Raw genomic sequence first — 24,960 nt, forward strand, 5'->3', positions numbered from 1 at the left:
TATTCTTCCCTAGTTAAACTTACCCTTTATTTTAATTTTCATATTTATTTCCTATTCATATTCTTTTATTCTTAGGTCACGAGCAGTTGTCTAAGCATTTCACTGCATATGGTACTGTGTATGACTGTGTATGTGACAAATAAAATTAGAATTTGGATTGCGAGTAACACGGTTTGCGAGTGTTCCACAAGGTGAGCAAAGATTTTAAATAATTTTTGGCCTGGTTAAACGAACAAGTCTTAGTTTACGAGTACCGAGTATTATGTATCACGCATGCGCTTCTTGTTTTGATGCCGAGCACCATGTGATCACAACTGAACCACTGTTTTTTCTTCTCTTTCTTGTGCTGCAGAATTGTGGGTAATCGACTCCGCTGCTGGGTCTTAGCACGCGTCTGGTATAATCAACATCCGTGCACGCGAGTACTGTTTACTATAACACTGACCATGTGTGTGTGCGTAAAACAAATTTTATTTTGTATCTGTATGCGTGTAAAGCAAAAGCAAGTCTCATTAGAGAGGGTAAAAATCAATTTTCTCTCTCTGCTCAAGGCTTAGCCGGCTCTTTGCCTGCTGTGGGTGTCTGTGTGCGTGCGCACATCATTGGACACCATACCCCACACACACAGACCCCTCTTACTTTTGTTTTCTCACAGACGCGCACGCGCACACACACACACACACACACACACACACACACTTTCTCTCTGTTCTAAACAGAAACACTGCTCTGTCGCAATTTTTTTTAAAAGTAAAGTGCAGGTTAATTTTTTTTATTTTTACTGTACAGCAGTGATTTCGTCAGTGTGTCACTCAATCTTGTGTCATATGAGAGATTTCTTGTTTATTTTTCTGATAAAACAGTGTTTCCGTTGTGTGTGCATGAAAAGAGTGGAGGAAGGGTAACTGTGTAAGACGAGAAGAGGAGAGGAGAGCTTACTTTATATTTACGTTTTTTTTCTGGGCTGTATATATAATAATTAGAAAAATAATGGAAACATGAATAATTTGTGTTTCTTATGGGAAAATTACATGTGGTTTACGAATGTTTTAAAATAGGAGCCCGCTTTCAGAACAAATTATGCTCGTAATCCAAGGTTCCATTGTACATTGTTTTGTCTATGATTAAACTCGATACAAAATTGTTATTTTCTTTGTCCTTTGTTGAATGACCATATTTTCAGAACCTCACTCCAAGTTTTTCTGAAAAGTTGGCAACTACGGCCAAAATAATGGAACTGAGAGTGCAGTATGACAACCAGAGTCCTTTTTAAATTAATATACAGCCCAACGGCATGCAAATGAAGATTGAGTAAAGACTGATTAAAGACTGTTGTTTGTATAGACCGGACCTTGTTCAATTTTAACTGCTTTAGAAAATTTTATTTGTCGTTTAGCAGCAAAACAGCATTTTCCCCCCACTTTTAGAAGGAAAGGTCACTTGTTCATAGAGATGATTTTTAGCAAAGATACTATAATAAAAGTAAGTAACCGTAAAAAGGTAAATTTAAAAAAAAAACTTTTTAAGTTCAGATTTAATGGAAAATAAAAAGTATGTGGGCAAGTCAAAAATTATCCACACTCCGGTTATATTAAAACTTGTGTTGGCCGCACTGTCTTACCAGTGCTTTCCGTTCAAGACTACTGTCTCTATACTACTGTCTCTATACTCACTTATAAAGAACCATTACTTGTGACAAGATATGGATTCATCACTACGAGCCCGAGAGTAAATGGAACGAAAACATCCTCAATCGCCGATCGAGAAAAAGTTCAAAAACCTAAATCATCAGCTGGAGGCGTTCAAGCATCCTTTTCTTTAAGCCCTGATCTTGCTCTAGACTTGCACCCGTTTGTTTGTCTGAAAGCAGCCCTATAAGGATGAAGATTCTCATGAAGAAGTTAAGAGAGCGGTTCAATCGTGGCTTGTTCTCAGCCTAAAATATGTTTAACTAGGGAAGACAAAAGCTTGTTCACACATAGACAAACAGTATTGAAAAGCATAGAGATTGTGTCAAAAAGCATAGAGATTTTGTATTTGTCTTGACAAAACAAAGTTGACTAAAATTCTATAGCCAGAGTGCGAATCATTTTTAACTCACTCTTAAAATAACCTTTAGGTGAAGACCAAAGTTACCAAGCATCTCCTAATCTGAGATAGTCATTATAGTTAAAGTTTAGCTAGCACTTTGACAGTTTTACAGTGATACACACAAAACCTTTTAAGTCACATGATCCCACCAGTTGTCCCAGCTTCCAACACACCTGATTGAACTTAACAGCCTTTTAGAATTCAATTGTGTAAAAATATATCAGGGAAAAAAAGAAAATGTGCAGAACAGGGTCCTGCAGATTCAGGCTTTGAAACCTGTGCGCTAGGTAACTGAACTTTACATTTTCAACCTGACAAAGGTTCGTCCTCACTCTGAGGAGCGACCCTTGTCCTGCTCCGAACGGTTCGTAAGTCCACCTCGTCATGTGAATCATCATGATAATAGCTACTCTCCGATGTGAACGCGTTGGTGTCTTTTGAGATGACTTTGGACATTAAATCGCTTTCCACAGTGTAAGCACTGATACGGCTTCTCTCCAGTGTGAACGCGACTGTGTATTTTGAGACAATTCTGTGTTCTGAAGCTTTTTCCACACTGTAAGCAGTAACAGGGCCTCTCTCTTGTGTGAATGCGCTGGTGAGTTCGAAGGTGACTCCGAACAGTAAAACTCCTCCCACACTCCAAGCACTGATACGGTTTCTCTCCCGTATGGAAACGCTGGTGTATTTTGAGATAATAGCCGTCACTGAAACTCTTCCCACACTCAGAGCAGCTATACGGCTTCTCTCCTATGTGAACACGCTGCTGGTGGACTTGGAGATTACCCAGCTGGGTAAAACTCTTTTCACACACAGTGCACTGATATGGTTTCTCTCCTGTGTGAACGCGCTCGTGTATTTTCAGTGCGCCGGCATCTGCAAATCGTTTATCGCAGTGCGAGCAAGGATACGGCTTCTCTCCCGTGTGAGTGCGTTGATGTCGTCGAAGCTGACTCTGTTGCCTGAAACCCACCCCGCACACCAAGCACTGATAGGGCTTCTCTCCTGTGTGAACGCGCTGGTGCAGTTTAAGATTACTTTCTCGAGCAAAACCCTTTCCACACTGAGAGCACTGATACGGCTTCTCGCCTGTGTGAGTGCGCTGATGGTTCCTAAGAGAAGATTTGCTGCTAAAACTATTCCCACACTGTGAGCAATGATGTGGCTTCAATCCAGCATGACTGAGCTGATGTTTTTGGAGGCTATTGCTGTAAGCAAAACTCTTTCCACACTTGGAGCAGGAATAAGGCTTCACTCCGGTGTGAATGCGCAGATGTATTTGGAGACTGTTGTGTCGACTGAAACTTTTCTCGCACTCTGAGCACGGGTAGGGTTTGGCTCCTGTGTGAATGCGCTGGTGTAGCACCAAACTAGTTTGGTAGCTGAAACTCTTTCCACACTTTGAGCAGTAATAGGGTTTTTCTCCAGTGTGAATACGTTGGTGTATCAGAAGAGTATTATGTCGAGTGAAATTCTTCCCGCACTCCAAGCACTGATGGGGCTTTTCTCCCGTGTGGATGCGCAGATGTGATTGGAGGCCGCTGTTATTCGTAAAGCTCTTTCCACACTCTGAACAGCTATGCGGTCGTTCTCCAGTATGAATGCGCTCGTGTGTCCGGAGATGACTCTTCTGTGTAAAGCTCTTCCCACACATTGAACACTGATACGGTTTTTCTCCTGTGTGCACACGCTGGTGTATTTCCAGATGACTTGGTTGAGTAAATCTCTTCCCACAATCTGAGCACTGGCAATTTAGTTTCTTCATTACTTTAGGAGATTTGTTAGTTCCAGAGAGCTTTTGCTCAGATTTTGCGAGGTTTTCGTATTTAACCTCTCCTGCTTTAAGTAATCTTACATATTCCTCATAATGGCACCCTCGGATGTGCTTGTGGAGATAAATTTGTGCTGTAAAGGACAGCGTACACGATGAGCAGGGGAAGACTTGCAAGACGCTGTTGTTCAGGTCTGGAAAAATAAAACCGAGAGGTAGGGTATTCAGTGTGATTAACATATTTGTAAACCGTTCTTGAATTATGCAAAATCAGAAGCAAACGCCATGTCGTCCAGATGGGACATCAACAGCACAAACTAAAGGCAACAATAGATAGCTTAAAGGTATGGGGTCCAGCACTGTGCTCAAGTGCTTAATAAAGACAGAGGTCTGTACAGCTAATGAGGACACGTTAATGATTTGAATACTACATATGAAACAACAGTGCATCTGCAGGCAGGAAGGCTCTTGGTCACTGTAACAGCTGCCATTCTTGAAACCCAACCGAGTCTGCTTTTACAGCTGGCAGAATTCTAAAGCTCAGGGCTGTACAAGGACAAAGAAGTATCAAAAGCAAACAAAAAAAAATTAAACAGTTGATATTGAGATGCATCTTCTACTGCATATTTTACTACACAGTAAAGCCTTCATAACAGCTCTAATCTGAGTTAATTGGTGATTTTTGAGGCTGGTAACTCTAAATGAACTTCTCCTCTGCAGCAAAGGTAAGTCTTGGTCTTGCTTTCCTGGGATGGTCTTCATGAGAGCCAGTTTTATCATGGTGGTTGTAGCAGGGGTAACTTATTGGACGGCTGACCAGAAGGACCTAAAATCAAACCCCACCACCACCAAGGTACCACTGTTCAGCCTTCGAGCAAGGCCCTTAAACCTCAACTGCTCAGATGTATAATGAGATCAAATGTAAGTAACTATGGACAAGAGCGTCTGCTAAATGCAGTAAATGTGCTTCATGGGTTTTGGAAATGTGCTCGATAATACTTTTCTTGCAAAAACTATTCCAGAACAGCTAACCTTGGTGTTTTAAAATAACTTACTGTTTTATTACTTAATTTTATAAGTGTTATTTCATTGGTCTCCATAGATCTTCATTTGAAATCTTCACTGAAATTCAAGAATGTAGAAAATAAATCACTACAACAAAAACACTGAACTTTTTGCCAAACGTTTGGCTGGTACTGAACTTGACGGGTACCTTCCTAAAAAAGTCCTCTATAAAGGGGGTAATAAAGCATAAGAAAGAGCTCTCTGGTAAAACGCTGCATATTTTTAGTAGTGCAATACCCTTGACCATTTGTTCTTCTGTAATACTTCGTTTTTTATCTTAATGGTGATCGAAAAGAATCTAAAAACCACATCAAACCATCACATAATGCCTCAGACATAACTACATGGAGCTACCTGTACATGTACCCAGACATCAGCAAGTTTCTCTCGCAGCGACGATAAAGCATTACCCAGGACAAAAGTAATGTTTGGGTGTAAATACTATGCAGCTTCTGGTTTTTCTAAATCTTCAGATCTTAAAATACTACAATATTTACATTTTGTCATGCTCTCCTGCATCCTGATTTTATTTTTTATTTTTTTTATGTAAGGAGAGCTCACAGGCTGTAGAGTTTAGAAATCATTCTTCATTTCCACAACAATTTCAACATATTATTCATTATGTTTTCCCTCCCATTTAAACAACCCATGAGACTCATAAGTCATTTCATGATGTTCACACAGGAAAGAATCATGATTCTTGCTCATACTCGAGTCAGGCGCAGGCAAGCTGCCTAATGAACTCATATTTAATCCAACTTAAAACAACTCAAAGCCATATCCAAATTAATTAAAGAGACATTAACAGAAAGCTGCATGTGTGAGATGGAGATTTCCTGTTATTTAACCCCAGGCTGCACTCTAACAAGCGCCTATCTTACAGAGACAGTCTTCACCTTTAGGTTTTTGCTTATTAGGAGATTTCTTTTGGAGTTGCCTCTTCTGTTTGTTCACAGGGGACACGGTTGTCTCAGATGTCCTTCTACTTGATGTCATATAGGTCGCTGTCTTCACTTCCTTATCAAGCTAAACAGTACAAACAAAGAACAGTATTTAACAAAGAAGGTCCCATTTTCTTTCTTTTTTTTCCTAAAACCAACTTGCAAATGTTAGCATCTCAAAGTGTTTTACAAATAATCACCTTCACACATCAACTTAAGAGAAGAACTGAAAATATTCACCCCATCTTTAAAGCGCAGTTAAAAATACACTGTGTATAAATAATTACATTTAAGTATTAAGAGTGTTGTCATGATACAGAACTTTTTTGCTTCGATACTGAGACTATTATGAGTTTTGATACTGTGACAACTTCGCTCTGAACCAGAGGCACAGTTTTTGCCCAAAGATTTTTCCAATTTTTCTTTGCTGCTGCTTTCTCTTTAAGTCTAGTCTTTAAATTAAATAAAAAAGTGTTTGGAAAAATCCTACTGTTGCTTGTGATTCATTAAAAACTTGTGGCTCATATTACAAACTCAGTTTTTTCTCTTCCACATTTCTCTCACACACACACACACATCACTGCTGAGTGCGCTGTGTTTAGAGACAGATTATACGGACATAAAGTATAGTTTAATGCTGGTATGGTATTGTTACCAATATTCTAGTACATGTACTGCGGTACTTTGTGGCTATGTTCACATTACAAACCACATCGTTCAATTCTGATTATTTTCCATCAATCAATCTTTTGCACTCATCATTTGTGTTAAAACACATCATGCGTTACTGCAAGCACCAATTTATTTCAACATGCTAGGGAATTTTGCTCTGGAGTATGACGAGCAGTTAGTCGGCTTCATTTGTTAAGGCTCAAAAGAAAAAATAAATAAATAAATAAGCATGAATTCTGATCAGCCTGTTCTCATTCAAGTCCCATGACCGCATATCAGATATGAATCAGATCTAAGACATAAAATACAACATAAAAGTGACGCAGATCCATTCAGACAGCCCTTAAAGAAATCAGATCTGTCACACTGTACTGTTTTTTTTTTTTTAAATCCTATTTTTGTGTCACTTCAGGCTGGTATTGTGAACATAGCCCTTTAGTACCAGTATAATGTGCAACGCAGACTCTTCTGCCCTGTTCTGCCCTGATAAGGCTTTTGTTTACCTGTGAGCCAACAGAAGCAGGAGTCTCTCTACGAGACTGTCGTAAAGAGCGCCGTCTGCGTTCTGGGTTCATTGTAAAAGTTCTGAAAAACTGATAATGTGGGGTAGAATAGAGGCTCAAATAATATAACATTTTCATTCTAAATATCTAAATAAACAGAACAACACAGTTTCATCATAAACATCATATTAGGGCTGCACAATTAATCTAAAAAATAAAAATAAAAAAAGGTTGTAGACCTAAAAGGACTTGTCATTTACTTGATGGTGCTGGAGCAGTATCCTCTTATTTTCATGCCAAAAACCTGAGTGTAAAAATGTCTGTTGTCAATGCGTATATGCCAAACATTATGCTTTCTTTCGTTATTATGTTTAGCAGCTAGTATATACTATCATCACATGCAATAGTTCAGATCATTATTATTTTATCAGCAAAAATCTTAGTTAAGGATTAAGCCATAGGATTAAGTGTGTTAAGATAAGACATAAAACCTTTGACAATAATTAATTCAATGCTTTTAAAATACGTATTAAATTTAAAGCTACTAGAGTAACATTAAAGTAGCGCATAAGACAACAAAATACTGTGGTTGGCCGAGTGTCCAAAAACTACAGGTGCTATTTATTGATTATTTTTACTTAAGGTTACCATTCTATTTATGTTCAGCAGCTTTTCACTTAATCATTTTAATGGTTTGAAAAATAAGGAAAACTCATTCATCGTTTTTACAACAGAGTACTGTATTTCCCAGACTATATGTTACACAGGAATATAAAAATATAATAGCTCTGGCAACTCTGGGGGAAGATGAAGTGGCGTGATCTCCTCTGTTGGGTTGTTGCTAGATTCAACATTAGCAATCAGTTCCAAATAGTCCAGACTGTCTGAATCCCGACAGAATGGGGTCATACGTCACCAAATTCCATGCACTCCTGTAGTAGGTACAGAGTTGCAGGCCTTGATTTTCTTCATCTATCCACCCTCTCACAGTTACTGTCACAACAATGAAGGATGGGAATTCAGCTTTTTCATGGTCTTACATGCTCCTCTATAGCAGGCTAGTACCATTGTAAAGTGTCCTGTCCATCTCCTGTTGAATTGTTTTCAACTGAGTTACAAGTGCTAAAAGCGCCATCTAGAGTCTAAACGGTAGTATATTTACACACAAGTTACATTATACCGTAAGTCGACTTACAGTACACTGTAAGTCAAATCAACGTCAAAATTTAAGTCATGTACACAAATAAAATTTTTATTTAATTTGATGTATAATGTGAAGCCACTGTGGTCAGTCAAATGACTAAATAAAGTGTAACTTACAGTCCAGAACAAATAGACAATTTTGAACATGGGGTATTGTCAAGTACAAACACCTGCCAATAAATAAAAGTAAGCAGTATATTAAGGAAGATTCATTCTAAAAACATTTCTGAAAATATACATGATGTTATGTGGCTGATTACAGTGTGATAGATTGATACACTTGATACACTGCTCAGCGACAAAAAAAAAAAATTAGAAATATCTTTAAATTAAAAGTTATTTTATCAACAAAAATATATATAACATCAACAAAAAAAAAAAAAAATATATATATATATATATATATATATATATATAGTTATTGGCTCATAACACATCTAGTAAAATACAAGATCTGGAAAAATGATGTTTGATAGTTCTTCATCAGTGCAAAATATTTGAAATATGCACTGTTCCCTCACACCTCCATCGCCAGGGTTCAATTGGAGCCTCGAGGCTGTGTGTGTGGAGTTTGTATGTTCTCCAGTAACTCCAAAGACATGCAGATTAGGATAACTGGAGTTCCCAAATTGCCCATAGTGGTTTTTTGTGTGTGTGTGTGTGCGCGTGCCCTGTGATTGACAGGGTGTACCCCAACTCGTGCCCCATGTCTCCTGGGATAGGCTTTAGGCCCCGTCACTACCCTGTACAGGATAGGCAATCTGTATAGAAGGTGAATGAATGCAACACATTTCTATGTATAATAATAATAAATGTTTATGAAATGTATTAGAGATCATTTGTATCTTAAGTTTCCATGCATGCATTTCAAATGAACTCTCTATAATGTCAATATTCTGAATTGTACATTTGAATAACCTAACTATGTAACTAAAAAATCTAGGATTGTAAACAAGCCTGTAAAAACCTTTTTTGTAAAAAAAAAAAAAAAAAAAAAAAGATTAAAAAAAACATACAAATTCTGTGTATGCAACCTTTTAAGAGTGCCATTAATTTTGCAGCTAAAAAAAAAAAAACAGAATCATGTGAGAGAATCGTGATCTCAATAACCATGGAGAAAAATCGTGATTCACATTTTAGCAAGAATTGTGCAGCCCTGCATTATAGAACACATCACATGCATAAAAACCTAAGTGTCCAAGTATGAGCTACAGTCAATTAGATAATTTAAAGTCATTAATAATTTAATTATTTGGTCCTTAACTGAGGACACACATAGGATTTGGATGCTGTTCCTGTTTAAAGGACACTTTTGTTAAAGCAATATCAATATTGGTTAAAGGTGTAAATCAACTTATCAGTAAAATATAAATTAACCTGGTGTTAACCTTGGTAAACTAACTTGTTAAACTATTAACCAGGACAACTGACTACGGTGCAACGTATGCAATTATCTATTGAGCTTTCATCAGCAATTAAGCAAAGTTGGAAGAAATGAATGAACAGCTGGAGATCTTCTCTTGAGCGCTAAAGTGCCTCAGGACTGACCCGTGACTCGGCCAAACACTGCAGCTAACAGGAGGCGCGTGTTTAACTTACCTCAGGTATTTATTCAGGCGAACACCTTGAGCAGACAGCACGATAAAGAGCTTTTCCTTTCACTCAGTCGAACTGTCGCTGTAAAATGTTTCAAATGAAAAGAAATATGAATAAATATAATAAACAAACAATTAGCTTACAACACTTACTCTCAAAGCTCTTAAAATGTTTTTAAGCTCGAGCAGAAATCTCGAGCAGGTCAAGATCATCCCGCGGTATATCACATCCGGGTACCCCAGAGTTCATCCCTCTTCCTGAGGGAAGGCCACGCCCACCCCAAGCAAAAAATAATAATCAAATAAAAAGAATTGGGGCAGGTTTTTACTCATGGGTGTTAAAAGTCCTGACATTCAATATGGCTACTGTAATTCTCCAGTTACATCCAGATGACAAAGAAAATTTGATCTTACATGAAAATATGGCAATTTCATAAGTCACTGATTTATATACAGAAAGAGTTATAGTAATTCTAGTTCTAATTCTAATCCAAGAGAATCTTAGTGCTAATAATATGTAACAGGGCAGCTGTAGGTGACAAGGAAGCAAGATTAAAAGTAAAATAAGTAGAAAAGAAAAAATATATAAGTATGTTTCTGTTTTTGTATGTTTCCATAATATTTGTGAGTTGACTTTGGTGTGTTTTTGTATTTGTAGTCTTTCTGTAATATTTTTGCTTTGATGTTTGTATGTGTTTTTGTGTTTGTAGTGTTTCTGAAATATTTGTTTGTTGATTTTCTATCTGAAAATTTTCTATCGGTATAAATTTTTTTTATACTGTAGAAACTGATTTTCCATCAGTTTCTACAGTATAATAATTGTGCTGTGACTTCTGCTTGTGTTTTTCTATTTGCAACATGTTTCTTTAATGTTTGTGCTTTGACCTTTGTATGTGTTCTTGGGTTTGCAGTGTTTGTGAGGTTTGCATTTTCACTTTTGTATTCACTTCCCCCATCGTACCCACCTGTATTTCTCATTACTTAGTATTAGTTTAAAGTGCAATGCATTCAGACAGAATGAAGACCGCACTGTTGTTAGCAGAGTCAATGTGTTTAAAGAAGCTTATGTTCCAAAATCAGTTGACCAATGAAAGAAAAAAAAAATGCAAAAGCAGAAAAGTGATTTCAGATTTTTTTTTTAATCTGCATAAAAAAATCTACAAATTACAAAAAGCTAAATGAAGTATGAATAAATAATTTTCTATCATTAAATGTGTGTTTTGATTTAATTATCACATGCATTTTAAAAAACATTGTTTTGTACATTTTACACTTTTTAAAATTAACTACACATTAACTGTAAATACAAAATTGATTAACAAAAAGGAACGACAGAACTTACTTTGTTTAATCCCACAATCTTCAGGAAACGTAGATGGTGCAACATCTTGTTGAATGTTCGTTTCAAATATTCATAGATGTGAGGGGAGAATTTGTTCAGGTATCGGTGGCAAATAAACTAAAATGTACGATTTTTAGAACTATAAAAATAATGGATAATTCAATGATGATCTTTTAGGCAACATGTATAAAATGGATTCACATATTACTGCAAAATAATGTCTTTAATTATAAGACTTAAAGTAAGATGTACTAATATTTGCCTTGAGCAGGCAAATTAATTTTCCTTACTGCTATATATTTTGCTATAGAGATTTTAAGTTGTTGTGGAGGAGGCTTCACTTATTTCTAAATATAACATCAGTGACTCACAAATGGCACTTTAATCATGGAATTCCACAAATGCTAAAAGCGAGTGTGTGTTCATCAGCCATTTTACATGACTAGCAGATCTTAATGTAGGACCTAAATCATCACAAAATAAATAAATAAATAAATAAGAACTTTCTCTGATAGGCCTTTGTTTCAGACGTTAAAAGTGGTTGTGTGTATAAGCAAATGGTCATGTCAGACTCTTGAGGTTGTCCTTTATGTTTTATGTCCAAGTTGAAGAAAAAAGTGACATGTTCCAGGATGACATCTGTAGAATACATGAAGTCAAATCTGTGCATCACCTGTTCAATGAGCATGACTGAACTTTCAGACAGCATTGGAATCCCTGAAATGCAATTCCATTGAAATACATGAGATTATTTGGAAGAGCAACAAAAAAAAACAGGCCACAAGCTCAAGCATCATGTAGTCAGTACAAGACTGGGATCTAAACAAAAATCAAGAAGAAACCCTTACCTGGAAGAAATGACATGTGACAGGTTTTATATGAAGAGATTTATGTTGCTTAATGTAAAATATCAATTACCATAAAATATTATATAATTTGTTTTTTCTTTCCATTTGAACCACAGTATTAGAACACACTCCACACCCGACATTTGACGTTCTCTGTAAAATAATTTCAAATAAACTTTATTTATGCATAAACTGAATCAGAACTTTCAATCTTATTACACATACAACAGAAAAGGACAGGAAAAAAAATACCTTCCACCCTTCAAGGTACCATCTTCAGTCAAGCGGCTTCGAACGAATACTGTACAATGTGATGTGTTTGGCATTTCAGTGTGCCTTCAGAATACAGTGGTTGGGTTTTTTTTTTCCGTTTCTGCCTCAAATACAGTGCATAACTCAATGTATTCAGTTTTTAGAGGAATGCATTGTACAGGTTAAAAGATAAAAAAGAGACAGCAAAAAAGTAACAGTAGGAAGGACAACAGATACACAAGTCATTTCCTTCGAGAGTCTTTTTGATAAAGGAAAAAGGCATCTTAAGGCTTATGCTGAATTAGATGGACGTTTCTCGGGAAGTAGAAAGGCCCAAAGAGTAAAGTACAGCTCTCATGTTGACTTTTTTCTTTCATTTTTTTTTTATTTTTATATCTTTTATTTTTAAAACTCAACAAAACACTGTTATTCATAACTATCATCCACGAAAGACTATTCCTACTAAGAAAACATGTTAAAAGAAAAAAAAAAGACAGAAAAAAGAAAGACAGCAAGAAGCTCAAGACGCTCAGTTCCCCTCGAGTTCTGCCTTTCAGAGAGATTTTTTTCAATTTATTTATTTATTTAAAGAACATCTACATTTCCTAGAGAATGTCCACCAGCTGTCTAATATTCACATCCTTTAGAGTTTCTTTGCAACTGATTCTGGAATGTAATATGATATTGGGTCAACATCCATAACCAACTGCATTAACCTGTAATAACTGCTACTAATCAACATCTTCATTAATGCATCAATGAGAATTTATACACCTGCACAGCTCGTGAGAGAGCAGCAGAGTTCCTGAGAGGCCTGCCAATGTAGCAGGTGATGAACAAATGGGTTGAATGCTGGCAAATGCAAGAGAGGGGTGGGAAGGGGGGGGACAAAAAAAAAAAAAAAAAAAAAAAAAAAAACATCCTTTACACATTTTTTAATTCTCCTCAATGAGAGTAATGTCTAATTCTGTACAATCCCTCTCAAATACACTTTGCTGTCCTCCATCACGTGACGAGTCCGCCTCTTCTCTCTCTTCCTCTTCCTCCTCCTCATCGCTTTCACTCAGCGGTCCAATACTCGTCCTTCCTAAACCTTCAGCAGGTGAACATGACCCTCTGAAGTCCCCAAAAAAAGGTTCGAGGCCCATGCAGAGGTCGCCTCCACAGGCGAGTCTACCGCGGTCCAGACAGCTGAGAGGATCTGTGCTTCGGGTCTGACGAGGAAAGAAACAAACAAAGAAACAAAAAAAGATTAAGCAAGAATGCTAAAGCAGGTTTGCTACAATTCCATTCTACATTACCTTGGTATAGTAAAATAACAAAAACGTCCATTAAAAATACAATTCAAATGCAAATGCATTTGTATTGGAAAAGGATAGTGTGTTCACAGCCTAAAAAAAAGCATCCTCTTAAATTCCTGCTAAAAAAGTTTCATCTGCTGACCAGAACACTGGCTGTTCGAATAAATTCACTCCAGATGAAGTCATAAGCTCCAACAGCAACGGCTGGAACTTCTTTCTACCACGCTACAGTGATCTACAGTAATAGTGCACTGTTCCTCTGGATGCCTGATTGATTTCATATTCATTACATTTACTCGCCATCTGTAGCACCATCGCTGCAACTCACTTCCAGTTTACATCGCTTACTTCTAAGTCGAGTTCCAGTGCCAAACTGTTACTAGAGTTGTGAAACCCAGGCAGACTCTCAACTTTTTTTACGATTTTATACAACAGCACTACTGTTACTCGTCTGATTCGTTTCAAGCAGCTATAATTTTTTACTCATGCTGAAGTATTAAAAACTACGAAAAGTATCTAATAACCTTTAAATTGCAATGTAACCTTTGTTGATGATTGTTTAAATGTCCTGAACAAAGTGATTGCTTCCTGCTAATCTTCCGCTCCACATTCCAGTCCATTTAGTAAATTTATTCTATGAACTCAAAAGAATAAGGAGCAATACTCTTGCAAAAGAAGAGTATTTGCAGATAATGAAAGAGGTTTCGATTTTTTGCAAAAAAAAATTCCATCAATTTGAGACCATTTAACGGTTGTACGTTTACCTGAATAATTTAAATGTCTGAATCGATTCTGAATCAAAAACAAACTTAGATTCAATTAACTGAGTCGATCAACAAAAGATTGAGCTTTTTGCTCATAAGGTCACCTTGTAAAAAGGATGACATACCATGCATGTTTTTTACAGCTTTCCAAATGCCAGCTTTAAGGAAGCTTTTCGACCCATCTTCCTAATTTCATAAAAATCCCTCTCCAAAAAAAAAAGCTTTCATAGGAAGCAAAAAGTAAGCTACCTGTGTCATTTTTGCAAAGTCTAGCACAGGCCGTGCACATGGTCTGTCCGGGTCCCTGCGACGCTTCAGGCCAGGCTTGAGCAGGAGGAGGTCACATGGCTGAGAGTGACAGCGTGGAAGTTGAGGAGGAAGAGCGCGGCGCACGGAAGATGGAGTGCTGCATGCGGAGGACGGCGAGGCAGGCACGACTGGAGGATGGGACGTAGGTTGTAGGGGAACTTGGGGTGGAGGAAGGAAGTGTGCGGCAGCTTCACGTATGAGCACAGGAGAGAGCGAGAAGCGTCGCTGCGGAGGCGGAGGAGGGTGAAGAGGAGACGGAGAGGAAGAGCACAAGGAAGCGGAAGGGAAGAAGCAGCAACAGGCGCCGCCTCCGGCTGGTTCACTTGGGTCCCAGGGGAAATTCCATGGCAGCGGGGAATCTGGGGAAAGGGCCAAGCTGAAGAAAGTTGGGCTTGAGGAAGAATGCAAAGAGGAATTAAGAGAGGAACTGGGGGCACGCAGCGGACACGGCCCCCCCGCGCCCCCTCCACTGTGGCATCGGCGGTTCACTGGTGTCCAAACCTTGGAGGCACTTGGCCGCCAGGTGTACCGGCAGCGTGAGAGGTCCTCCGGTACAGACAGCGAACGACAGTGGCGTTTAGGGGGTGGCGGGGGGGGAGGCGGTGGCCCGGGAAAAGACAGGTCCGTCACAGAGGTGCTCGGGGCGAGTGGACGATTCAGGTTGTCCCCCTCCGGCAGGTGGGAAGCAGAAGGTCCCAGAGGCACAGGGCCGGGGGGGAAGCTGGAACTCAGGACGCCCTGCACACCAGAATTTGAGGAAGGGCAGAGTTGCCAGTAACTGCTTTCTGTGGGGGGAACAGGAGAAGTTTTATCCCTAGCACTCAACAGTTCTCCAAGTGTTACTCACAAAGCTATAATCGCCCTCAATGTTTATATAAAGCTTATGTGACAAAGTTTATGTGAAAAATACAGAAAAACTTACCAGGCATCAATCCATCTGTGAACCAGCAGGTTTCGTCATGGCTGTAACAATCATAGAGAGGCTGAAAAAGAACGAAAAGATTGGTATGTATGTGTGTGTGTTTAATATCAAGGATAACATGTAAAATAAAATTTTACCAGCTGCTGTTGTTAATGCCAAAGCTATGGATTAGTATCACCATAGCTCTGCACATGTGAAGCTCCAAAGTGAACTCGATGAGCATCTGAAAGAATCACATAGCAATGGACTTCTCTTCAACATCTCCTCAGAGAACAGATCCCCAAGCAGTTTTAGACATCGTCATGACTTCATTATCACCTGGGAAAACAGACGAGACAGAATCACTCCCTGCGCAGAAACAGACTGGAACCAAGACAGTGTTCACACAGCAGGACACGTCAGAAAATCAGTCAGGTTCAAAATGAATTACCATAAGCTTCGCTGAAAACCTTTTCTGTTTATATGAATATTTTGTTTATATTTTAACTTGAAACATGAACCAGTGAGAAATGATGATCTACAGTGCTGAACAAACATCTTGAGCCACTCCTCATTTCCTCATATTTTGCTTCCAAAGAGACAGACTTTCTTCTATTTTTAATGTAGGCTTGAATATTTCTCCAGGCTTTCTGAAGGACTTTTCTGGCTCTCATTTTCAGTCCAGACCCTGTTCCTATAAATCATTTAAGCATCAAAGACATCTAACTTAAGGCATAAACCAGTGAGAAACAGGTGCAGATGATGACAGATGATCAGGATGATGATTATTATACTGGTGATGCTGAATGAGTGGCTGGAACAGACTAAAGTGGAAATGAGGTTGCTGCTCAGGTTTTCACATAAACAATCGATATTTAAATTGTATCTCAGAGCAATTACAGAGCAAAACTGAAGGGGGTGAATACATATGCAGGTCACTGCAAAAATGTTGTTAAACATAGTCTAGTTCATTTGATAGGTGTGAACACTGATCATACATGCCTTAGTCCATTTGAAAAGGCTGTGGGTTACTGATTGGAAAGTTCTCGGGTTCGAGTCCCAGCAACACCAAGTTGCCACTGCTGAGCCCTTGAGCAAGGCCCTTAACTTTATCTGCTCCAAGAATGCTGTCCGACCCTGCGCTCGGACCCCACAAAAATACTTTTACTGTGCTGAACGGTACATGTGACAGACAATTGAATATAAGTAAGGCGAAAGGTTCATTCTTAACCCCGTCTTCAAAATTACAATAATATTAGCCATGGTGCTAAGTTCAACTGTATTGTTCCGGCTTGGGATCTTGTGATGCGCGCTATTCTATACTGAAGAAACAACATAAATTAATTCTACATAGTTGATGATATTTGTGAATTTGTCTTTGTGGATCACAAACTAACTAGGTGCATACTGCCACCTACTGTACTGGAGCATGTAGCGCTAAGAGAGGGTAAGTAGGTTGGATCTCTGAAATGAAGATATGTAGATATGTAAAGATTCGAAATCTAGCTTCTTTATTTTAAAAAAGACCAACCACCAGTTATATTACTATATTATTATTTTTATCGAGAAGTAAAGCAATGAGATAATGTTTGTGTTTAGTGATTTCTGTATCCACTTATCATTTAAGACCAAACCTATTTTTTATTATACATTTAAGACTAAATGTTCAAAAAAATTTCATGAAGGCCATGAAAATTTTTTGAACATATAGATTCTAATAAAGACATGATTTCCCACAATTTCTTCCACACATGCTCCAAGCCTGTACATTTTTAAGGGGCCACTGTGTTAGAGAAATGTGCAGGGCATCGCAAGGCCTCTGTCAGCAAAAAAACACTTTATCCATCATTCATTCAGACTTTTAGGTGGCGGTAGCGCAACTCCTACTTTTTAAAAATAAAGAAAAAGACAAAGCAGACGGGTTTTACTTTTTCGTGCCAAATTTTAAATTGATTATTGTTAACCAGGGGTCAAAATGTAAGGTAAAACCACAGAGTCTGTGGTAAAAAATAATAATAATAATAAAAATGGGGGTATACTTAGCTGAAATTTTCACAGCTTATGTTTGTGCTTAAATTGCAAAAGGAATTTACATGCTAGCTGTGGGTGGTTTAGCATGGGGTTTAGCATATCTAGGTAACTAACACGTGTGGTTGGAAGTTGTTTTTTTATGGTAAGAATCAGTCAGCTGGCTACAGTATTATTATTATTATTATTATTATTATTAAGCTTTTTGTTTTTTAATAGTAAGTTAATGTTACTGCATGATCAAGTTTTGAAAACCAGTAGTTTCCAGAGTGTTTCCAGAGACAAAACCAGAGTGTTCAGTGTTTAACAGTAGTTACTGTACCAGAACATTTAACTTTAGAGACATCGGTTAATTATATTCTATAAATTAAGACCAATATGTTTGTTTGTGAAATGGTTATCTTGGTAATTATATACATTTTACTTTAACTGGGTTCTTTTTAGAAGCATGCCACCTTAAGAGACCAAGAATGCAGGAGAATGTTCCAGAGTCTCCATCAGCACCACATCATCAGTCAGGTAAGCACCAGCCCATGAGCAAGCTCAAGCCCATCTTTCAACCTTCAGAAAGTTGGGAATGGAGTAGCTGAATGGTGTTTAGGTAAATCTCAAATGTTTTAATATATTTTGTTTCATTAGATACTAAGCAGACTTTGGACAAACTTGTTGGACATCCACCACAAGACTGATGTGGCTGGTGAGGGAACTTTTCCTGGCATTGGCCCAATCCGTAGCCCTTACATACAGCAAGCAACCAATTTTTCTTTACATTTTTTCATCTCCTTTTTGACTGATTCTTTTCACTGGAAGATTGTCACAATGCTGTGGCCTTTGTGTAACTCCTGTATAAATCATACTTTAAATTGAGCAATGTGACAGAGTTAATATCTTTGTCAACATGGGTGACATTTTGTATCATTTAGTGTCTTGATCTGTCAGATTTTGCTGGTGTCTGTTATATTGTGTGTAAATTTATTACATCTGATTTATATTTGACTGTATTCTCATTATGGGCTTATATATGGCTCATTTGCTTCTCCTTCAAATGTAGTTCTGTTTCTCATGTACATCTCAATTTTCTCAAATGTTTCTAAAAAGTATTTTTCACTTTGTGTCTCAGTTATGTCTCTTTGTTTCTTCTAAGTGGGGTTTAGGAGAAATAGAAAAGACAAAGTCGAGCTTGTAATGAGACAGCTCAATTCAGTCTCATTAGACAAGAAAAAGCTCATTCTAAGCAACAAAATGTTGCTATGGGCCACCCAGCATAGGGAGAACATGCGAAGTCCACACACACAGACCTAAGGCGGGAATCGACCATTACTCCTGGAGGTCCATGACCACAGTGCTAACCACTACGCCACCGTTCAGGCACAATCAACTGAACCTAATATGAAATATGAACATGAAAAATACCCCTATATTAAATATCAGAAGGTAAACACTTAACATACAACATTCTTATTTTAAAGGAAAATAGTCTTCATAAGGTCCTATAAAGCTTAAACAATAAAATGTATTGTTTTGATACCCCCATGGATTATTTTTACACAAAACCCAATTATGTTTCTGAATATTACCACAAACAATACACAAGACGGAAAAGAGAAGCGTACCACATTTGATGAGTATTATTCTGGGTTTCAAACTACATACACAAACAGAAACCTCACTGAACTGAGAGCAAGCCATGATTAATTTGGTCACTGTGCTTTCTCTAATATTCATAGCTGAATTCATGGTTTTAATTTTAGCAGTTATGCACTTTCAATAGTATGAAGAGCACTTGCTGTGTCATGGTTAGTTGTGGTAAAGGATCGGCGCCTGTAACTCGTGCATTTTTCAAACTCCAAATTATGATGTATTTCCATCTGTCTGCTCATTGTTTGTTGGGTTTTTAATCTTAACAAGCCAGTTGTTTTAAGTGAGTCTGTGATCTCTCCCACAAAAAAAAAAATCTAAACCCCCTTGCTCAGCACCCTAACTGAATTATACTGAAAACTGAAAACCCTTATGCTACATAATCCATGAGTGCGCTAAACATGTCAGAGTGCCACTACCTGTATGTTATGAACTTTACCCTGTGTATGGCACTGCTGATCAAAATGAAACCAAACAACTTTACTTTTGGCTAAGCATTGATGCTAGTTAAGATTTTTTTTTATTATTTGTCAGCACAACATGCTTCCTTACATTCACTCTTTCAAATGTTTTAAAGAAAATGGGTTTTCTAAGAAAATTTAAAAAAGGGTGATTTTAGATTTGTGTGTTAGTTATTTAGTTTGTTGACTTTTGTAAAAAGATTTCAGATTGTTTTCTACATTCTGACTACCTGCTTGCATTATTGTCCTAGCCGATATTTAGAATTTTTCAATAATCATCCGTATCTAACTTGTTCGTTATTGCAAATCCCCACCCCCCATTCAGAGTGAGCATGTTTCCGTTAAAGTCTCTACAATTTTTGAGAGGTACAGAAGCTATTTCACTTTAGAGCATGATGTGCTTTCTGCACTACAATCTGCTGCTGCTGATTTGGGACTACAGTACCATTATATATTCTTGAATTAAATATAATGCTTAAAGGCATTTAAAAACAGGCATGTTTTGTGTAGGAGTTTGTTTTTCTAAAATCTTCACCACAAGTTTGACTTTTTTTTTTTGTTGTTGCTGTAAATGCATATCAGCGATCCGTCTCCTTGATTACTAATATGGGTATTGGCATGTGCCCCGTAGAAATCGTTTTGAACCCTAGTTGATTAACACTCTGATACAGTGAAACCAAAATAATTTTAGACTAGGTTATTACAGTGAAAATTTTGGATAGAACTTGTAGAACTATTTCATTTTAATTTATTATGAGTTTAAACAGTTTCGATGAGCTTGGGAATATGATGATATACATGACTGTAATATATATATATATATATATATATATTACATACATACATACATACATACATACATACACATACACACACATACACACACATACATACACATACATACACATACATACACATACATACACACACACACACACATACATACACATACATACACATACATACACATACATACACACACACACATACATACACACACAGTGGGGCAAAAAAGTATTTAGTCAGACACCAATTGTGCAAGGTTTCCCACCAATTGTGCTAGGTATACCTCAACTATGAGAGACAAAATAGGGGGGAAAAAATCCAGAAAAATCACATTGTAGGATTTTTAAAGAATGAATTGGTAAATTCCTTGGTAAAATAAGTATTTGGTCACCTACAAACAAGCAAGTTTTAGGCTCTCACAGACCTGTAACAACTTCTTTAAGAGGCTCCCCTATCCTCCACTCGTTACCTGTATTAATGGAATCTGTTTGAGGTTTTGGACAGGTGTCTTTTATACGGATAACAAGTTCAAACAGTCACACTCCAAACTCCACGCTGGCCAAGACCAAAGGGCTGTCAAAGGACACCAGAGACAAAATTGTAGACCTGCACCAGGCTGGGAAGACTGAATCTGCAATAGGTAAGCAGCTCGATGTGAAGAAATTAATTGTGGGAGCAATTTTTGGAAAATGGAAGACATACAAGACCACTGATAATCTCCCTTGATCTGGGGCTCCACGCAAGATCTCACCCTGTGGGGTCAAAAAGATTACAAGAACTGTGAGCAAAAATCTCAGAACCACACGGGGCGACCTAGTGAATGACCTGCAGAGAGCTGGGACCAAAGTAACAAAGGCTACCATCAGTAACACACTGCGCCGCCAGGGACTCAGATCCTGCAGTGGCAGACGTGTCCCCCTGCTTAAGCCAGTACATGTCCAGGCCCGTCTGAAGTTTGCTAGAGAGCATTTGGATGATTCCTGGAGAGGATTGGGAAAATGTCATATGGTCAGTGAAAACCCAATATAAAACATTGTGTTTGGAGGAGAAATAATGCTGAGTTGCATCCAAAGAACACCATCCCTACTGTGAAGCATGATGGTGAAAAGAATGAATGGGGCCATGTATCGTGAAATTTTGAGTGAAAACCTCGTTCCATCAGCAAGGGTCTTTCAGCATGACAATGATCACAAACACATCGCCCGGGCTATTTTCAACTCAATCTTTACCTAACTTTAGACCTTTCACGCTACCTGTTTAAGGTGAAAGGCACAAAGACGAAACACTGTGTTGTTCCTGATGGACTTTTCATCCGCAGCAGACGTAGTCACAGAAGTGAAACAAGATCTATGTAAAAGGGAGAGCTAGAACATGCTGAAAAGTGGGCGTGATATTTTGAGGCCTGTGATGTGTCCTATCTTTCAGTAGTATATTTAAAAAACATGAAATAGTTGCCAACTAGCCATAAAAGGAATGAAATGAAATAAATGTAATGGTTGGACATGGCAGCAAAGTGGGTAGCCACAGAGATCTTGCTCTCCAAGAACAAAGCTGCATTAAAGAGTGATACAATTGTGCACGGCGAGCAAAAGTACCTCAGCAATCGGTTTACATGGCAATGTTTTGGAAGGAAACGGTAGGCACACAATTCCTAACTTAAGCTACACGTGACACTAGACGCACATGATGTTACAGGTGTTACTTGCCACGCCTTCTCAGACTCCAGAATGCTGGCATGCTCCATGAAAGCACCCTCTGAGGTGTCTTTATGGTGGATTGGTTTGTGAAGTATTAATTACCATAGATAAGCAAATACAGTGTGTTGAAAGGACATTTGAAATGGCTGTATAGCCATTTCTGCCTGAAAGTTCCTTTTGAGGCTGCTTACAAGTGATGGAAGTATGTTAAATCATCTCTGACAGAAACTGTAACTATGTGACCATGTGTATGTCGTTGTTCATCTTTTACCTGCTCCCATTGAGGGGTCGCCAGTGAACCATTTAATCTGCACACAACTTGCCACAGGTTTTACACCAGTTGCATTACCCTTCCCTCCCATTTTATCTTGGAACTGTCACTGTGGGTGGGGTTTGGGCGCTGGGTGGAAACTTAATCCAGGCCTTCCACATGGGGGACGAGAAACCTACCACTGAGCTACCAATACCCCATGTGATTAAGTATTTAAATACATATACTTCAGTATGGAGCTGGTGCTCTTTTTACAGCTAGAACAGTTTCCACTCATCTTGGAATGCTGTCCACCAAACTCATTAAACTATGTCTTTATAGTCCTTGCTGACTGAAACGCCCGAAAGTAATAATTAACAAGCTGGGCCAAATATTTTGTCATAGTGTGTGTGTGTATAAATTCGACTTTATTTTTCATCCCACCACACTGTGGTTGATTTAAAATGATCACTGACCAAATGACAGAGGGGTGAAACCACAGTCAGGGCAAGTTGTGTCTCCAGAAAATCAGATTTGAAACCATATACAAAGGTGGCAAAAATCTGAGCAGTGGTGTTGTTGTGGTCAGTCTTTCGGTTGCTCCCATCAAGGGCTCGCCATCTGATCCGCACATACAACTTGGCACAGGTTTTACCTCAGGTGCCCTTCTGACGCAACCCTCCCATTTTATCCGGGCTTGGGACTGGCACTGCATCCAAAGGCTGGGGTTTGGGCAATGGGTGGAAATCAACCCCAGGCCTTCGACAATAATCTGAGTGTAAGTAGAGTATTTTCTTATCATTTTAAAATTAATTTAAACATGCTGGACAATTGGATTTCAACAGCCTGTCTAAACTTAGCCACAGAGCCAAATGTAGAGACTAGACCTGAGTGAAATATCTTGCTTGATACGAAAACATATATGATACCCATACAGTGCATCCTATTATTATGTGATTTTATATACAAATATACATTTTAGAAAGAAAAAAAAACAATCAGCTCGAAAAAACAAACCAAAGGCTATAATTAACTGCTAATGAACCGGAAGTGACGGAGGTACAGAAAGAACCCAGTCAAATGGCAGCCTGCCTGAACAGTCATCTTGATAGACGGGTTAGAGGGGAAAAAAAATAACACCGTATATATTTAAACACGGCCGAGTCGTATGAAATGACTTTTTTTTTTAAGCGTATATAAAAACAAAAATCTAGTATTAATATTTATTCCCCTGACCTATGCGTATCTAGGCACTTCCACTGTGATTTATTTAGCTAGCTAGCTAGCGACAACACTGCGGTCAAAGCCATGTCCCGGTTTGTCTTGCCAAAATGAGCACCCCACCGTGTGTGTTATTATTACTACAATAAGACAATCGTTTATTTTGCGATTTTCGTTATGTTAAGGCAAAGAAACAACAATACCAAAGTAAACCTTTCGTCTGAGTCGGTGTGTTATCGGTTACACAGCTATGCACATAAATAGACCGTGGATTCACAGCCAAATGCCTCTCATCAGGATGGCAAGAAATATGGCTGACCAATATACAACAATATAGTATATATGAATATATATGAATATACAGATACATACAGACAGGATATTATTGTGCTCTTATAATGTGGATTGCTGATATTTTAACAGCTAGGCATGACAGATCTCTAGATATGACACGCCAGACAGGAGGGGTAATTTTAGTTGGTAAATTGGAGAAGAAAGGGATGAGGACTGGGTTTATCTGCTGCCTAGAAAGCACAAGCACAGACACAGGCACAGACACAGGCCCACTCAGACACCAGGCAAAGCAAAGCACTCCCAAATAATGCAGGAAATAGACACACACTATACATCAACAATAACATGCATGTTCATGCAAAATGACAATCTGTTAAAAAAAAAAAAAAAGCATGTGTGTGCTGTGATCTATGATTTAACAATACACAAACAATAACACGCTTCTCTTAAAACGATTGCTTTTCTCTGATCTACCTTGCTTGCATCCACCATCATCCGCGATCCGAGGCCGGATCAGCATGTTCCACCAGGCCAGGGAGATCAAAAAAATAAGGGCTATTATTATTGCTTACATGAGCTCAAACAATTCAGACAACAGCCCCGCTCGCTCGCGAGCTAACCAGTGCCCATGGCGAGCTATTGTGAACGCGCCGCGCTCTTTACTCAAAAACAAGCCGCTCGAATAAACGTCAAGGATTCAGCAGAAATGACCGACGGATGATCCCAATCTGGACATTTGCTCGTTTTGGCACTGCTAAAAGTAAAACAGGCAGACAGCGGCGGTTGTAGAAATTCAGTAGTGTGTATCCGCAGAGGCGAGAGCTGCCCTCCTCCTCCTCCCCCCCGCCCCGCCCCCGCTGAAGCGCGCCACCGCGCGACGCGAACGCGCGCTCGCACATGTCACCCGCTTCTCAACACGGTGCCATTATTAAACATCATGTGTACTGGATAGAAATGCTTCGGTACAATTTGTCCCGAAATACAAAACGAGAAACACGTGTTTAATCGGTCCAATAGGCAAATACAG

At 38.5% G+C, this 24,960-nt stretch overlaps 3 protein-coding genes across 4 annotated transcripts in view; 1 reads left to right on the forward strand and 2 right to left on the reverse strand.

Annotated features, from left to right (window-relative positions):
• Window positions 1-24,960, forward strand: part of lcp2a (lymphocyte cytosolic protein 2a) — a 186,053-nt gene that overhangs the window by 122,998 nt on the left and 38,095 nt on the right. The window lies entirely within an intron of this gene.
• LOC128507351 (zinc finger protein 271-like) lies at window positions 676-10,075 on the reverse strand. 2 transcript variants are annotated; one of them, XM_053478157.1, is made up of 5 exons: window positions 9,995-10,075; window positions 9,846-9,923; window positions 7,044-7,133; window positions 5,824-5,953; window positions 676-4,056 (listed from the first exon to the last, which is right to left on the reverse strand). In XM_053478157.1, the coding sequence occupies exons 3-5, from the start codon at window positions 7,113-7,115 to the stop codon at window positions 2,498-2,500; spliced, it is 1,761 nt and encodes a 586-aa protein (XP_053334132.1). In that variant the 5' UTR covers window positions 7,116-7,133; window positions 9,846-9,923; window positions 9,995-10,075; the 3' UTR covers window positions 676-2,497. The 2 variants fall into 2 exon arrangements, with proteins under 2 accessions (XP_053334132.1, XP_053334131.1); XM_053478156.1 differs by having other exon boundaries at window positions 9,846-10,052.
• On the reverse strand, window positions 12,181-24,767 carry fam53c (family with sequence similarity 53 member C). Its single transcript, XM_053478161.1, has 5 exons — window positions 24,408-24,767; window positions 15,717-15,897; window positions 15,580-15,640; window positions 14,598-15,442; window positions 12,181-13,497 (listed from the first exon to the last, which is right to left on the reverse strand). Exons 3-5 carry the CDS (start codon window positions 15,584-15,586, stop codon window positions 13,219-13,221), a joined length of 1,131 nt encoding a protein of 376 aa, XP_053334136.1. The 5' UTR covers window positions 15,587-15,640; window positions 15,717-15,897; window positions 24,408-24,767; the 3' UTR covers window positions 12,181-13,218.

Source organism: Clarias gariepinus, chromosome 19, assembly GCF_024256425.1.
Source record: "Clarias gariepinus isolate MV-2021 ecotype Netherlands chromosome 19, CGAR_prim_01v2, whole genome shotgun sequence".
Taxonomy (NCBI): Eukaryota; Metazoa; Chordata; class Actinopteri; order Siluriformes; family Clariidae; genus Clarias; species Clarias gariepinus.